General features: G+C 42.6%; 2 protein-coding genes across 7 annotated transcripts; one reads left to right on the forward strand and one right to left on the reverse strand.

The window, feature by feature from the left end:
* The first annotated feature begins 3,715 nt into the window (after positions 1–3,715).
* Positions 3,716–7,344, forward strand: SRSF2 (serine and arginine rich splicing factor 2). Of its 5 annotated transcripts, none has more exons than XR_003996684.1 (3): positions 3,716–4,388; positions 4,811–6,348; positions 6,865–7,344. XR_003996684.1 is itself a non-coding variant. In XM_030534953.1 (3 exons), the coding sequence occupies exons 1-2, from the start codon at positions 4,027–4,029 to the stop codon at positions 5,112–5,114; spliced, it is 666 nt and encodes a 221-aa protein (XP_030390813.1). In that variant the 5' UTR covers positions 3,716–4,026; the 3' UTR covers positions 5,115–5,121; positions 5,430–7,344. The 5 variants fall into 5 exon arrangements, 3 of the variants coding, with proteins under 3 accessions (XP_030390813.1, XP_030390811.1, XP_030390812.1); XR_003996685.1 differs by having other exon boundaries at positions 4,811–5,533; positions 6,236–7,344; XM_030534953.1 differs by having other exon boundaries at positions 4,811–5,121; positions 5,430–7,344.
* Positions 7,345–8,304: 960 nt separating this feature from the next.
* Positions 8,305–14,323, reverse strand: METTL23 (methyltransferase like 23). 2 transcript variants are annotated; one of them, XM_030534949.1, is made up of 5 exons: positions 14,093–14,323; positions 12,962–13,066; positions 10,606–10,843; positions 9,100–9,184; positions 8,305–8,830 (listed from the first exon to the last, which is right to left on the reverse strand). In XM_030534949.1, the coding sequence occupies exons 1-5, from the start codon at positions 14,294–14,296 to the stop codon at positions 8,662–8,664; spliced, it is 801 nt and encodes a 266-aa protein (XP_030390809.1). In that variant the 5' UTR covers positions 14,297–14,323; the 3' UTR covers positions 8,305–8,661. The 2 variants fall into 2 exon arrangements, with proteins under 2 accessions (XP_030390809.1, XP_030390810.1); XM_030534950.1 differs by lacking the exon at positions 14,093–14,323 and having other exon boundaries at positions 12,979–13,050.
* Positions 14,324–15,097: the final 774 nt, after the last annotated feature.

The raw sequence follows: 15,097 nt of genomic DNA on the forward strand, positions 1-15,097 counted from the left end.
TATTTCATTGTCACTGACACACATGCACAGTCTCTCTCACTGTTTCCGTCTGTCGCTCAGTCACTCTGAAAAGGAAGTGAAATAGCTGCACTCAATATTTTGCCTTGAAATCCTTCCAACATAAAACCTGTTATTTAATTGCTAATATATTTATGTATTGAGTTTTGTAGTTGTTTTAAATAAGTAATCCTAAAGATCAGAAGATCCCTATTTTAAAAAGTGAGTAAAGCAGAAAAAGAAAGTCAGACATCTCATATTAAGTCTACCCCCACTTCCTGCCATTATTATTTAGCACTTGTATTAGACGAGTACCCACAGACACCAGTGAGGATTGTGCTAACTCAGGGCTTCTCAAACTGGGGGTCGGGGGGGTTATTACATGGGGAGTCACGAGCTGTCAGTCCCCAAAATCCCACTTTACCTCCAGCATTTATAATGGTGTTAAATATATTTTAAAGTATTTTTAATTTATGAGGGTGGTGACACTCAGAGGCTTGCTATGTGAAAGGGATCACCAGTACAAAAGTTTGAGAACCACTGTGCTAACTGCTGCACAAATACATACAAAGACATAGGGCAAAACTGGCTCAGATGAAGTCAATGACAAAACTCCCATGGACTTCAGTGGAGTCCCACAGTTTCATCCAGCATTTCTTCCTGCCCTGAAAGCCTTATCCAGAAGTTACCATTCCAACAACAGCCAAAAACACTGTATTACTTATTCAGTATTTTAAAGATTGCTCAGCTAGTATTTTACAAAATTGTACAGTATTTTATTTGAAACTAGAGCTTTGTTGTTACTTATGCAAGTCAATAACACTACTCTTATGAGTATTGACTTGGAATAAGAGCCAGGACTCAAGGAGATGCCTGCATGGATCACACTGCAGGAGAAGGCCTTGGTTATGTACTTGGGAAGAGTAGCTCTTTCCCCCTCGTTTCTACATTATGAACACTTACAAGCAGGAGCGGCGCCAGGGTTTTTGGTGCCCTAGGCGGGGGTCCTTCCGCACTCCCAGTCTTCGGGGCACTTCGGCTGCGGGTCCCAGAGCGAGTGAAGGACCCACCGCAGAATTGCCGCCACCGACCCAGAGCGCGGAAGGACCCCCCGCCGCCGAATTGCCGCCGAGGTCAGCAAAATGCCGCCCTCCAAAATCCTGGTGCCCTAGGTCGCCTAAACGGAAGCGCCGGCCCTGCTTACAAGACGAGATTTCTAAGAAACATAGGAGAGAGACTCCCTCTACCATTTTGAGGGATTCACTGTAAAGCAGATTTTTAAATCTCTCCTGATATGAAGGATTTTTTGTGGTGTGATTCAAAGAGAAATTTTAAATCTCACTGTTCTATGTGAAATGAAGAAATAACAAGCAGCAATAAAACAGAAATAAAAACAAGAAGTGAGGCATTATTTCCTTACTTGAGATTGCTCATGCAGGAAATACCTTGCTTCTTGTTTTTATATCAACATTATTGCTTCTTGTTATATGTTATTTTCACTATTGAGTAAAATATTTATTAAACAAAGCATTATACTAAGAACAAAAAGTCAAATCTAACTATTAGCTTTTAGAAATCTCTCATTCACACTGTAATCCCAGTTAAAGAGAGATCTCTGGAAATGTAGTCTCTTCTTCATTTCAGTTTATTTTCTTTTTAAACAAAGCAATTTATGAAGAACACAATCATAAACCTTTAGTAATGAGCTACATAATCATTAGTCATTATTATTAATTATTATTATTATTATTATTATTATTTGACTAGTATCATTGAAGAAAACTGTGTAGACAAGGTCAAATTTCCCACTGTCACACTAACACTGGTATTGCAGCACTGGCTAGTGGAGTATAGTCACAGTGCTAATATGGATAAGCTGACTGTATCTCTTCTACATCAGTTGGAGCAGGCGTAAACAACAGAAAAGTAACAATTCCAAATGCCAGTCACCCTAGTACTCCCACTATTGCTACAATCCCACTAGTGGAGCTACACTGTGGCAGTGCAGCAGTGGAATATCTGAAGAATAATGCTAGCAGTCTTTTGTGCCACTGAAGTATATATGTGGTGTCCTAGCACCTTGGAGTAGAGATGTGGAAGCCATTGAGAGGTAATATCCATGCCTTGGCGTCAGGGAGGTTTTTATAGGATGCCAGCAGCAACATGGCAGCATGCGTATGCTTATGCGGCTTTCACATGGCACCCCAAAACCTTGGCAATGTGCATGTAAGCTTTCACACAGCACCAGCAACACTGTCACAGATCATGCATAAGGGCTTTTCCACTGCACTCCAAGCAATATGCTGAGGTATCCTTGGGAAGCTTTCACATTGCTGGAAAGGGTACATACATGCATGGAGAGTTCACATGGCACTCCCAGCACTATGGAAGCGCATGAATGTTTGTGGCACTTTTACACACCTTGTCCCCAGTAGTGTGGCAATGTATATATGTGTGAGAGGCTTGTATGCAGCATTCCCAACCACAGGATGAAAAATGTGTGTAAATGCAGGGAGCTTTCATGTGGCAATCCAAGCAAAGTGGCAGGATGTATTTGGGAGGGAGTGCTACTTTCATAAACTGCCTCCAGCACTTTGGCAGGAGGGGGTGGCACTTGCATGGGACACCCCAGCATAATTGCAGGGAGTGTGTGTTTCATGGGAGACAGAAAGGGAAGGAGTTTCACACAGTGCCCTGACATGACACTTGCAGCACATGGCAGCTTGACATAAGGCTTCATGCTGGCCTTACAATAGCAGAGCAGGTATGCATGGCTGTTCTGAGGCCTTCAGTTTGTATCCCACAGCCCCCCACCCATGTATTTGGGAGGGAGGTTTAAAATGACACCTTTTGCACCTAGGTCGGCATGAATGCAGGGTGGAAAGGAAGTGCCTACATGTAGTGCCTTCACCTGGCATTGGCTGCACTATGGCAGGGCGAGTAGGGGGCTTCATGCACTGACCCCATATTGTGGTAATGCTTGTGGGGGGAGGGAGAAATGGGACTTTAATGGAGACTGACCAGCACAACAGCAACGTGTGGGTGTGCCTCTGAGGAGCACAGGACCATGGTTCCCATCCCACATGAGGGGTGACCACGGGCCTACAGGTGCATGGTGGAAAGGGAAAGTACCCTCCCCATTATCGCTGAAGTGAGAGGTTCCTAACTAATCAGCCCACGATACAAGTGAATGGCGCGTGTCCAGCTTGTATCTAACTTTGTTACAGCTCCCTCCCGCCTCTGCCTATGTTTCTGGCCCTGTCACTCACACATGACAGTCTGGCTCGCACCTTCCCTCCCCCTCACACCCACCAGCCCTTTCGGCTGATCGTCCGCCATTTTGACTCGGTTCTTTCCTCAACAGCTCCCCGGTGCTTCGCCACAGGAGGCTCCTCCCAGAAATTTCACATTGTTCGGGTTTTTTTCTCCTTTCCCAGAGGGACGAAGATTTACCCTCGATCTTTGTCCCGATTTTCGGGCCACAATTCGTTCAAAATTTCCCCGCCTCAGCCGATCCCTTCCGGGGTCACTGGCCGGCCGCCCCAACCGCCACTTTCTAGGATCGCCGAAATATTTCTTGAGAGGCGGACTCCCATGGATGTTTCACGGCCGCTTCTGTAAAACGCGCGAAGGCGTGAAATAAACGAACTGAAAATGTTGGTTAGGGAGAGAGCTCGGCGGTCTCGCGCGCGCGGGTCCGCTTCGCTTCCGGGTCAGAAGCGGCCATTTTGTGGCGTTAAGTAGGAGGGTGCGGGCTCCACTTCGCTCATTTGCTAGTAGCAGCGGTGAGAGGTGGGTGGCAGCTGCGCTGCATTTGCCCTTCCCCCTTCTCGGCCTCCAGTCCCCGGGCTTGGGTGCCCCTCTGTTGCCTCTACGGAGCCTGCGAATCTTCTGCGGTCTCATTCCACGCTTCGGCGTCTGTTCCCTGGCTTGAGGGTCCTCCCAGGCCAAATCCGCTACCGCCTGCCCTGATCTGTTCGCCAGCTTTCTCTCCTCAGTCCCGCCGCCCCTCGGGGGCCTCCGCCCGCCATGAGCTACGGGCGCCCCCCGCCTGATGTGGAGGGCATGACTTCCCTGAAGGTGGATAACCTGACCTACCGCACGTCTCCAGACACGCTGAGACGGGTCTTTGAGAAGTACGGGCGGGTGGGGGACGTCTACATCCCCCGGGACCGCTACACCAAGGAGAGCCGCGGCTTCGCCTTCGTCCGCTTCCACGACAAGCGCGATGCTGAGGATGCGATGGACGCCATGGACGGCGCAGTGCTGGACGGCCGGGAGCTGCGCGTGCAGATGGCCCGCTACGGGAGGCCTCCGGACTCGCATCACAGCCGCCGGGGGCCGCCGCCGCGCCGATACGGAGGTGGTGGCTATGGACGCCGCAGCCGCAGGTAAGAGCCCGGCAAGCCAGGCGTGTTAGGTGGGGGATGGGGCAGAAGGCTGCTTTCCCAGGGCTATAGAGGAGTTGGGAGGCTCAGGACTGAGGGTAGGAACCATGGGTTTGAGGGGCAGCGGCGGTACAGCCTGGGGGAGCCACTGGCACCAACGTGACGCAATGGAGGAGGGTGTTTCCTGGCTGGGAAGGCAGGATCGGCGCGAAAACGCAGCCTTACAGAACCACGTGGTGTCCATGGCTGCGGGGAGTGTTCGGGGGTGGATGGTAGGCTCAGCCCCAGGCCGCTTCCTCGGAATAATAACGCCTTGTAACCGCCGCGTGTACGGGGGCGAGGAAGAGACCTGTTCCACTTCCACCCTGACTGGCCCAGCGCATCACGTCTTTTTCACGTCTAATCGAGTGATTTTAACATTCTAGCCCCAGAAGACGCCGCCGTAGTCGATCCAGGAGCAGGAGCCGCTCTAGGTCCCGCAGTCGATCCCGCTACAGTCGGTCCAAGTCCAGATCTCGCACACGCTCCCGATCTCGCTCCACCTCTAAATCTAGGTCTGCCAGGAGATCCAAATCCAAGTCGTCATCCGTCTCCAGATCCCGATCCAGGTCGAGGTCCAGATCCAGGTCTAGAAGCCCCCCACCAGTCTCAAAGAGGGAATCTAAATCCAGATCCAGGTCTAAGAGCCCCCCTAAATCTCCCGAAGAGGAAGGAGCTGTATCCTCTTAGGAAAATGGTAATGTAGTTGGAACTCTATGCAATTTGCATGTTACTTCATAATAGCCCTTAAGTGGGGTGTATCGGGATAGTTCTTACGATATTAACAACCTGAATCAAGTGACTGGTAATGGGAGACACTGTTACCTTTTTGTGCAGACTTTTCAGTTATTCGGCTAGGGAAATAATTTTTTGCAGAGGACATTTTCGTTTTGTTGAGAGATTAATGGTTTGGTTTTAATGAAATATTGTATGAGACGCAACCTATTAATGAAAATGACTATTTCTTGCTGTTTTTATCCAACATCTGCATTTTCCCCTTTAAAGCTGCGGTCTCCTGTTTGCTAAAAGAATATTGGCCAGTATTGCAGATTTTAACTGATTTGGCTGATCCTCCAGGGACCAGTTTCTGTGGGCGTGTATTGGAGCAGGTTTGTCTTTAAAAGTTAAAGATACACTATCCTTTTATAATGGAACATCAGTTCAGTAGTCATTGTACTGACTGGAGGTAAAAAGAAGTTCTTACAGAAGTGGCAAATGCAATGCAATAAAAATGGAAACTAGTTTTTCCTCAAATGAACTTTAGAGACTTCTAAGGATATACTGGGTGGGGAAAGGATAGTGTGTCTTTAACCCCTCAAACTGTTTGGTCCTGTTTTTAAAATGGAAATGGGCCTAAGATAGTTGTACGGTTAAATAATTGTATGTTAAAATTAGTGATACTGTCTCAGATTGTATTGAATGCCAGTTGGAAGATAAAATTAAGTCTTTATAAGTATTACACAAAATATTAGTTTCTATAACTTCTTATATGGGCTGAATTCAAGTTAAGTGTATGATTTACAGCCTGATGCTTGCTCTTCACTAACCGGAGTTTAAACTAATGTGATTATTAAAGGCTTCTTCACTATCATCTTTGAATTTCAAATTTGGCCTTTGAATTAGAGGTGATGTGGTGACAAAGGGGGGAGGTGAAGCACTATACATAATCCTTAATAAATAATGCATAATAAAACTTAATTAAATTAGGCAAGGCCAGTTGAATCACAACCAGAAGCATACTTGAAGTCATCCACGTAATTGGGAAGGTGCATGGTGGAAATGTGGCTGAACTGTTCTCTCTTCAAACCTAGATGCATCAGATAAATGAGAAACCTACATAAAGAAGGCCTCTAGGGGGAAAAGATCCTATGAATCTTCAGTCCATTGGAGAGACCCCAGGCACAAGCAACCAGCTGTTGAAAAGGTTATTTTGTAACATTTTTGTCTAACTTTTTACTTGTTTAAGTTGAGCCTCAAATGGCAGACTTTACATTTTATGTGCCATTTTGTTGCTGTTATTCAAATTTCTTGTAATTTAGTGAAGTGAACGACTACCGATTTCATTATTGGCTTGGATATTTGAGGTAAATTTTTCATTTTTGTTTATATAGTGCTGGCTTTTGTTTGACTTTTTAAAAAAAACAAAACTGGTGGTAACTTAATTTGTTGCCTCAAGTTTCATGTTGCGGAAACATGCAGCCATTACATGCTGAGAAACTGACTGTCAAGGAAGTGTTCTCAATTTGCCTTCATTCCTTAAATAAAATTCTGCAAAACTTCTTCAGATGTAAACTTCTTGTAAATGCTATTTACTTTGAATTTAAATAGTATTGACGATTTCCAAATTTGTATAAAACTTTTCAGGTGACAGTTGATTTTGAAAGGATTGTTTTATCAGACTCAATTCTAATCTCTTCTCTTATGTATTTTTGTGCACTAGGCGCAGTTGTGTAGCAGTTGAGTAATGCTGGTTAGCTGTTAAGGTGGCGTGTTGCAGTGCAGAGTGCTTGGCTGTTTCCTGTTTTCTCCTGATTGCTCCTGTGTAACGATGCCTTGTCGTGCAGAAACAAATGGCTGTCCAGTTAATTAAAATGCCTGACAACTGCACTTCCAGTCACCCGGGCCTTGCATAAAAATAATGGAGCATACAGTGAGCACATCTAGCTGATGATATACACACCTTATTTTTTCCAGAATGGTAAATCTTACCATCTTTTATGAACTTGCATATAAGAAATGTAATGTTAAGAGCAAATGTTTCATTCCTTTGTAAGTACTGATTGGTGTATCTTTTGCTTATGACATTATGTACTATAACCACTGTCCCTGTAGTTACTATTAAACATTTTTCTTGGTGTTAAGTTTTCTCAATCTAATGTCTGAGTCAGCATTTATTTTTAGCTTATAAAGATCTCAGCAATTGTATTGTGAATGTTTGTTTTCTTTTCAGTAACTTCTTACTGTCTATTGCTCTTAAATTGTATCAACAAGGAGTAGCTGTTTAAATACTAAGTTTAGCATATCATCTTAGTAACAAACGTTTCTTTTTGAACAATACAAACCTTAAATATTGACGGTTTAGGCAAGGTGCCAAGTGGCAGACCTGGTTGCTTGAAGTCCTGTTTGTTAAAGAACAAGTAATGAACAATAGTACTTGTTAGATTTGCCTTTGTGCCAGCTTAAAAGTGAAGGTAGCTAATCTTGTGAAAAGTAATGGTAGTATTTTTGAGCTAGACAGCAATGGAATTGTAATTGCAACCTGCAAACACTACATAGAAAACCATCTGTTTATCAAAATACTGCCTCAGTGCACTTCTGATTGAAAGTCTTGATTATCTAATCTTCAGACTTAACAGGGATATGAGTATGAGGGCTTGTCTACACTTTCAAAGTTAATGCAGTCTTGAAAGTGCTTATTCTAAATAGAAACAAGGTGCACTTGTTCCAGAACAAATGTCAACAATGGAAGTAACTGCCCTAAAAAATTATCTAATACTAAGATGTCTATAAAAGTAAATTGTGGTCCACTAAACTAGAACTTTGTTCCAGGAAAATCGTACTATTCATATAATTACATCTTACTAAATACAGAAAGGGTGACTGCATAAAATGAACATTGTTCAGACCCTTAAAAGTTAAATTGTTAATTCACGGTTTAGCTCTTAAGCTGGAAAACAGGTAAGAAATAGTAACTTTTATGTAATAGTCAAGTCCCTAACTTGAACTTTGAAGACTACCACAACCTGGCCATTATAAATAGTCAGCATGGTAAGCTAGAGTATGTAGACATGAATGTTTTGCCAGAATTTCAGTTTTTCTCCTATACCTGTGATGCAATTAAAGTACATGTAAAAATCCTCTTAATTTTTTTATTCTCTAGGTGTGAACACAACTTTTTAGAAGAAAGTCATAACCAAACACTTACTTTCAACAGATCTTATTTATGTGATGCAAGATAAGATGAAATAATTCTGTTTAAAATTGTACTAATTAATATACCTGCTTTCACAAGAATTACACTAAAGCCATTAGGGGTATGATAAATGACTTTAGCATGGGTCTGTAGAGGAAATGCATTCTGTTTTGTGGTAACAAATGCTTCCCCCATCTCTTGATCAAGTGGCATTAATTTTCCCCAGACAAATAAACAGCATTTCCATCCAAAACTTGCTTGAAGTGGTGTGCAGTCAGTTTTCTGAGGTACTTTCTTGAATTAGAACCAGCAACTGGCAGAAATTTAAGTGTAGCTTGCTCTTGCTAGTGAAATGATCATCATTTCAATGGTATGTCTTCCTGGGAGAGGAGAGGAAGCCAACTGTTCCTTGTCAGCATTAAAAGACCATAAGGGAACATGGACATTCTTCAACTTCCATTTGTACAGCAAAGCTTCAATAGACCAGTCAGAACTGAAAGAAAGAAATGTCAGATGGACTGTTTTGCTACAAGTTCAGTGCTTGTTCTGTCATTAAACTACTGTGCATGAACAAGCACAGTAACTATAGAAGAGTGACTGACAAACTTAAAATACAAAAAGCTTAACCGCACAGCTATCCATGTGTTTGTCTTATTCTGTTAACTGGTTTAAGGCCTTGTTTGTCAAAACTCTGCCCTTTGCATCTGTTGACTTTGGAGCCTTAAGACAAAATCCAACCAAGTTAGTTTCTTCTGAAATTACCTTCGGACCTGATATGTAGTCCAGAACTGAGCAGCTGGGTTCCTTTTCATCAAGAAGTACACTGTAGTTATGACATCTTCAAAATCTGCATATAGATTTTAAATAAACAATTTGAGCTATGTGCATGCCAAAATATGCCTTGGCAAATAATGGACTAATGATTAGAATAACTTCAAAAAGCTACAATTGTTTAAGCCCCTGTTTAGAGCATAGTTCTTCAGTAAGCCTTAGGACAACTGTTGTATGTAAGTGAAAATTAACACCATTGCTCCTACTTTAAAGTTAGCCATTAACTTTCAGTATTTATCTCAATATTGTTTGCTTTTTTGACCATGTCTGTTGTAATAATTCATCTATCTTCATGAAACCTATAAAGATGAGTTTTATTCCTACAGAACTACTAAAGTCAAACACCCAGAAGTGACTTTCTTCAATATGCATTCATTTGCAGTTGATAAGGAAATGTTTTCTTAAGGCCAGTCACAATTGTTTCCCTCTGAAATCCATTGCCTACTTAACAACTTTTGTCACTAGCTTTAGTGATTTTTTTGTTTCCCTAGCATGAAAATAAGTGTCAAAGTGACCAGTGCCAAATCAAGTAACTTTCACGGCAAATTATTGGTGACTTTTCTCTGAGCATCACTATCTATAATCAGTCATTCACAAGTAGCTCAGGGTTAATGAAATCCATTTCAGGCTCATTACATTCTGTTGCACACCATGTCAATGTCATTGTCTCAATTGAACATGTCAGCAGAATAAATCATATTCCAGGGCTGCTTGAAAGGTGGGATGAGACAGGGCCTTGTGGGGCAGTGTGCCTCCAGGAATGAAGCCTTTACTTCTTGATCAAAGGGGGAGGTATTCTGCTTTCAGCTACCCTTTATTCCTTCCCCTAGCTTAGCTGTCCAGCTGTTTTCAGAAATTGAACCCTGGGGAGGTTGAGAAGAGGGGGGTCTGGCTTGTGGATTTCGATGAAAGGCCTCTCCCTTTCACTAGCCTGTCTGCTCAAATCCAGGCTGGCAAGAAAGGGAGGTTCGGCTGCAGAGTACCCTTCGCTTTGAGCAGAGGGCTGCGGTTTCCTTCCCAAAGCAGAAGGCACCCTCTGAGGCTAACTGCACTACTGTTGTTGCTTCTGGTATGCAATAGTGTATAGTAAGAAGAGCATGGAATGGATTTTTATTAATGCTATTGAGCTGCTAGTGAATGATTTTGTGTGTGTGTGTATATTAAGGGCTTGTCTATAGAGCACTGGGAGAGCATTGCCCATGTAGACTAGCCCTAAGCCGTCATTGAAGTCTGGAAATTTTGTTCGTTTACAGTTCTGACTCCTTTGGAGTCTTTAAAACAGCTACATCTACAAACTTCAGGGTGTGGCTAGTGACTTCCTGCTAGGTGGAGTTGGGGATACTTCCATGACTAAATTAAATACTACTATCACTTAATTTTTCACTTTCTCTAGCTTATTGCTACATACATTTTATTTGCTTAAGAGTAGTCACTAACCTTCTGGTTCAAAAAATACATCAGAGGCCAGAATAACGTCTACTTGAGGCAGAGAGAGCAGATTGGGAGATATTTGGCCCCATGTGAGTCCTATGATGTGTACCCCTAGAAGGTTATTTATCCGACAGCTTCGTTCACAGTTCTTTAAGCACTGAGGCAGCTCTTCAGTATCTGACAGTATCACTCTGGCCCCACATTTAGCAGCTACTATACCAGGTAGGCTCATGCCTGCTCCAATCTAAACAAAATAAGACAGACTTTAATCTCATTCATAAATTATATTTAATACAAAGGATAACTGAAGGATGGGGGAGTATATTCTGTATCTCATCTCAAGGTGTTTAATACCATTCTTTAGTTGAATTCATGGTAACTTTAAAACTACATGTTCACCTCCGAACTGCCCTTGCTCAAGAGAATAAGACATTTGTATTTGATCTGTAGCAGCAGTGGTACACCACAGATACAAGTTTAAGAATGTCATGAAGCTTACTTGTTTCTGTTCTTGTAAATATAGTGAAGTGGATGGAATCCTACATGCTTAAACATGTTATTCACAAAGATAAATCCTGCACTTCATAAATGAGCAAAACTTATATTTAATAGGAATCCCCTTTAATGGCTGCTCCTAACTGCTGCTTCCATGAATCAGCCTGCAAAAATATCTGCTTTAATTATGGTTTTACTGTATCACTCCTTTGAGTATTTAGGCATTTTTCTAATGTTTGACCAAAAAAACCTGCAAACTGTTTCACGAATCTTCAACCACAAAAAAGTTACCACAGTAATTTTTGACATAAATTGGATCAGAGGTTAGACCATTTTAAGACATATGGACAACAGAAAATAAATGCCAAAAGGCAGATCATGAAGTAGGATCATCTAGAATTATATTAATACTGAAGCAGAAATAGGAAAAAAGCATCAGAGAGGTAGCCGTGTTAGTCTGGATCTGTAAAAGCAGCAAGGAGTCCTATGGCACCTTATAGACTAACAGACGTATTGGAGCATGAGCTTTCGCGGGTGAATACCCACTTCGTTGGATCATCCAACGAAGTGGGTATTGACCCACGAAAGCTCATGCTCCAATACGTCTGTTGACTTTTTGCTGCTTCTAAATAAAAAAAGAAATCAAAACTAAAACTCAGACTCATAGACTCTAGGACTGGAAGGGACCTTGAGAGGTCATCGAGTCCAGTCCCCTGCCCTCATGGCAGGACCAAATACTGTCTAGACCATCCCTGATAGACATTTATCTAACCTACTCTTAAATATCTCCAGCGATGGAGATTCCACAACTTCCCTAGGCAATCTATTCCAGTGTTTAACTACCCTGACAGTTAGGAACTTTTTCCTAATGTCCAACCTAAATCTCCCTTGCTGCAGTTTAAGCCCATTGCTTCTTGTTCTGTCATTGGAGGCTAAGGTGAACAAGTTTTCTCCCTCCTCCTGATGACACCCTTTTAGACACCTGGAAACTGCTATCATGTCCCCTCTCAGTCTTCTCTTTTCCAAACTAAACAAACCCAATTCCTTCAGCCTTCCTTCATAGGTCATGTTCTCAAGACCTTTAATCATTCTTGTTGCTCTTCTCTGGACCCTCTCCAATTTCTCCACATCTTTCTTGAAATGCGGTGCCCAGAACTGGACACAATACTCCAGTTGAGGCCTAACCAGCGCAGAGTAAAGCGGAAGAATGACTTCTCGTGTCTTGTTTACAACACACCTGTTAATGCATCCTAGAATCACGTTTGCTTTTTTTGCAACAGTATCACACTGTTGACTCATATTAAGCTTGTGGTCCACTATGACCCCTAGATCTCTTTCTGCCATACTCCTTCCTAGACAGTCTCTTCCCATTCTGTATGTGTGAAACTGATTGTTCCTTCCTAAGTGGAGCACTTTGCATTTATCTTTATTGAACTTCATCCTGTTTACCTCAGACCATTTCTCCAACTTGTCCAGATCATTTTGAATTTTGACCCTGTCCTCCAAAGCAGTTGCAATCCCTCCCTGTTTGGTATCGTCCGCAAACTTAATAAGCGTACTTTCTATGCCAACATCTAAATCGTTGATGAAGATATTGAACAGAACCGGTCCCAAAACAGACCCCTGCGGAACCCCACTTGTTATACCTTTCCAGCAGGATTGGGAGCCATTAACAACTACTCTCTGAGTACGGTTATCCAGCCAGTTATGCACCCACCTTATAGTAGCCCCATCTAAATTGTACTTTCCTAGCTTATCTATAAGAAAGTACAACTGATTGAGAGTTAAGACACGGTAACCATGAGCCTACTCATTTTTTTTTAAAGGTAAGTTTGTATGATCAAAAATCTTTCGAGACTACGTTTACCTCCAAAATTCTCTTGCCAGGTAGTATTCTTCTGTGAAACCATAGGTACTGAGCAAGAACCACAGCACAGGGCCAAACATACATGCCATATTGGGAATCCAGGACCTGAAACAATAAGTCCCTTCTGTGATCTTTGGCAGCACCACAAAACACTTCGAAAGTGGCAGAAAAATCTTTAGTAAAAGGCTAAAGATTTATACGATCTGAAGATATATTAGTGCATTTTTACTCTAGTTCTGCTTTGGTCACTCATTTTAAGCCTGATCCTGAGCTATCCCTACTTCAAGTGACCTACTGTTATTTTCTGCTCATATGTAATTCAAACACAGTGTACATCCCTACAATTAAGTAAGCTATTTCCCACATGGCTACAGCGTTCCTACTTGATTAGCAAAGACTCTTGCCTCACCCTCCTGGTTAACTTTTCTAGACTAGTAAAGATTTAAGCATGCAGTCTTGTGCTTTACCAGTGCACATTTGAAATACATCCAAGCAATGACACTTCTATCATCTTGTTTTGGGATATTATTCCACATTCTAATAGTCTGGTTCTGGAATTTTCACTCAGCTAAGTAGTCCTATTGCAGTAAAAGAGCATAGCTAGGCACACAGTAAGGAATCTAGGATCAAAGGGAATCTTTGTTAAAATTTTTAATCTGACATTTAGCCTACATTTACTTTTTCTTGATTTCAACCCATTTTTCCTTGGTGAAAGATCTCTCCTGCCATCTTTACTCAGGTAAAACTCCTTTTAAAGTCAATTTGTGCCTAGATATGGTGATTCAGTGCATTTTAGACCCAATTATCTGTCTATATCAGTTCTTCACAATTTAAAAATGAAGGCCCTTTGTGTCTACACACTCAAATGAGTTTATCAATGATTCCAAGTATCCGAGGGGTAGCTGTGTTACTCTGTATACACAAAAACAATGAGGAGTCTGGTGGCACCTTAAAGAAATCCAGGTAAAGAATGCAAAGATCTAAGCCTTTTTGTTATATATATGAAAATTCTTCCTCCCTTTTCCATCCCCACATGGCTCAGCGTTCCTGGACCCTGCACCCCGATCAGGGGAGGAAGGCAATCAGGCTTCACAACGAACTGAAGGGCTACAGGTGTAAATGTATCAGCACCTCAGGAATCAGCACCACCAGCTCTGGCTTCAGCTCTTCTCTTTCTTGCTCGTCCTGCTCTTCTGCAAACCTGTACTCCTTGACACTGAACCGCGGACCCTCGTCGCACATTGGAATCACTTCTCTAGCCAGGCGGCCGCTGCTGCTCCAATAATGCACGTACTTCTTCTCCTCTGCTGACTTCACCCGTGAGCTGACTGACATCAAAGCAGACCAATCACAGGCACGAAAGTTTAAGGCAGCGTCTTGTCAATGTCCAACCATCGTTAGCTGGCTGAGAGGGTCTGAGACCCGGGAAGATAAAATGGCAAAAAGGTCCACCCACTTCCTTCCCTTAATCACCTCCCACAGTCGCCTAGTTCCTCCCCAGCAGCAGCAGCGTACGTGCTCTAAGTCTGCTGCTGCGGCGTTAATTCTGCAGTTAGGGTGACCAACAGCAAGTGTGACAAATTGGGATTTTGGGGGGAGGTATAGTTGCTCATATAAGACAAGACCCCTAATATTGGGATGATCCTGATAACATCACCTTATGCCTTGCAGGAGAATAAAGCACAGCAAATTTCTGGGCTAGTATCCAGGCCCACGGCACCCCCTCCTTCCCTTATGAAAACAGCAAAGATTTAAATTGCAGTGGGCATTTGAAGGCCAAATCCTGTACTCCCACGCCAGACTAAACCTTCTGAATTTTGATTCTGCTCCCTTTGAAGTCAATAGGCAATTTGCAGGCATAGGGAATGCAGGATTTGACCCAAAGATTATTGCAGCGTTGTGGTCCTGATTTTTTCTAGGCACTGTTGAGAGGTAGAATGAGCTGTTTGTGTATGAGGATCTCTTCCCTAGACAAATACATGCCCTTAAGAGTTACTGTCTCAGTTTGTGGAAAGTTACAATAATTAAGGAGTTTGATCCTGTGACACTCAATCATGTGGGAAGTCTTTTACTCCAGGGAGCAAATCTGTAGGATCAATCCTTAAATTAGGTTTATTTAAGAAATGGTGGCCCAAG

This window comes from Gopherus evgoodei, chromosome 15 (assembly GCF_007399415.2).
Source record: "Gopherus evgoodei ecotype Sinaloan lineage chromosome 15, rGopEvg1_v1.p, whole genome shotgun sequence".
Classification (NCBI taxonomy): domain Eukaryota; kingdom Metazoa; phylum Chordata; order Testudines; family Testudinidae; genus Gopherus; species Gopherus evgoodei.

Excerpts from the sequence above, each read along its gene's own strand:
- SRSF2 (XM_030534951.1), top strand. The coding sequence starts at position 4,027 with ATGAGCTACGGGCGCCCCCCGCCTGATGTGGAGGGCATGACTTCCCTG. Across the intron at positions 4,389-4,810 it reads TATGGACGCCGCAGCCGCAG|CCCCAGAAGACGCCGCCGTA; the intron begins GTAAGAGCCCGG and ends TTAACATTCTAG.
- METTL23 (XM_030534949.1), bottom strand. The coding sequence starts at position 14,296 with ATGTCAGTCAGCTCACGGGTGAAGTCAGCAGAGGAGAAGAAGTACGTG. Across the intron at positions 13,067-14,092 it reads TGGTGGTGCTGATTCCTGAG|GTCCTGGATTCCCAATATGG; the intron begins GTGCTGATACAT and ends TTATTGTTTCAG. Across the intron at positions 10,844-12,961 it reads CTGGCAAGAGAATTTTGGAG|ATTGGAGCAGGCATGAGCCT; the intron begins GTAAACGTAGTC and ends TATTTTGTTTAG.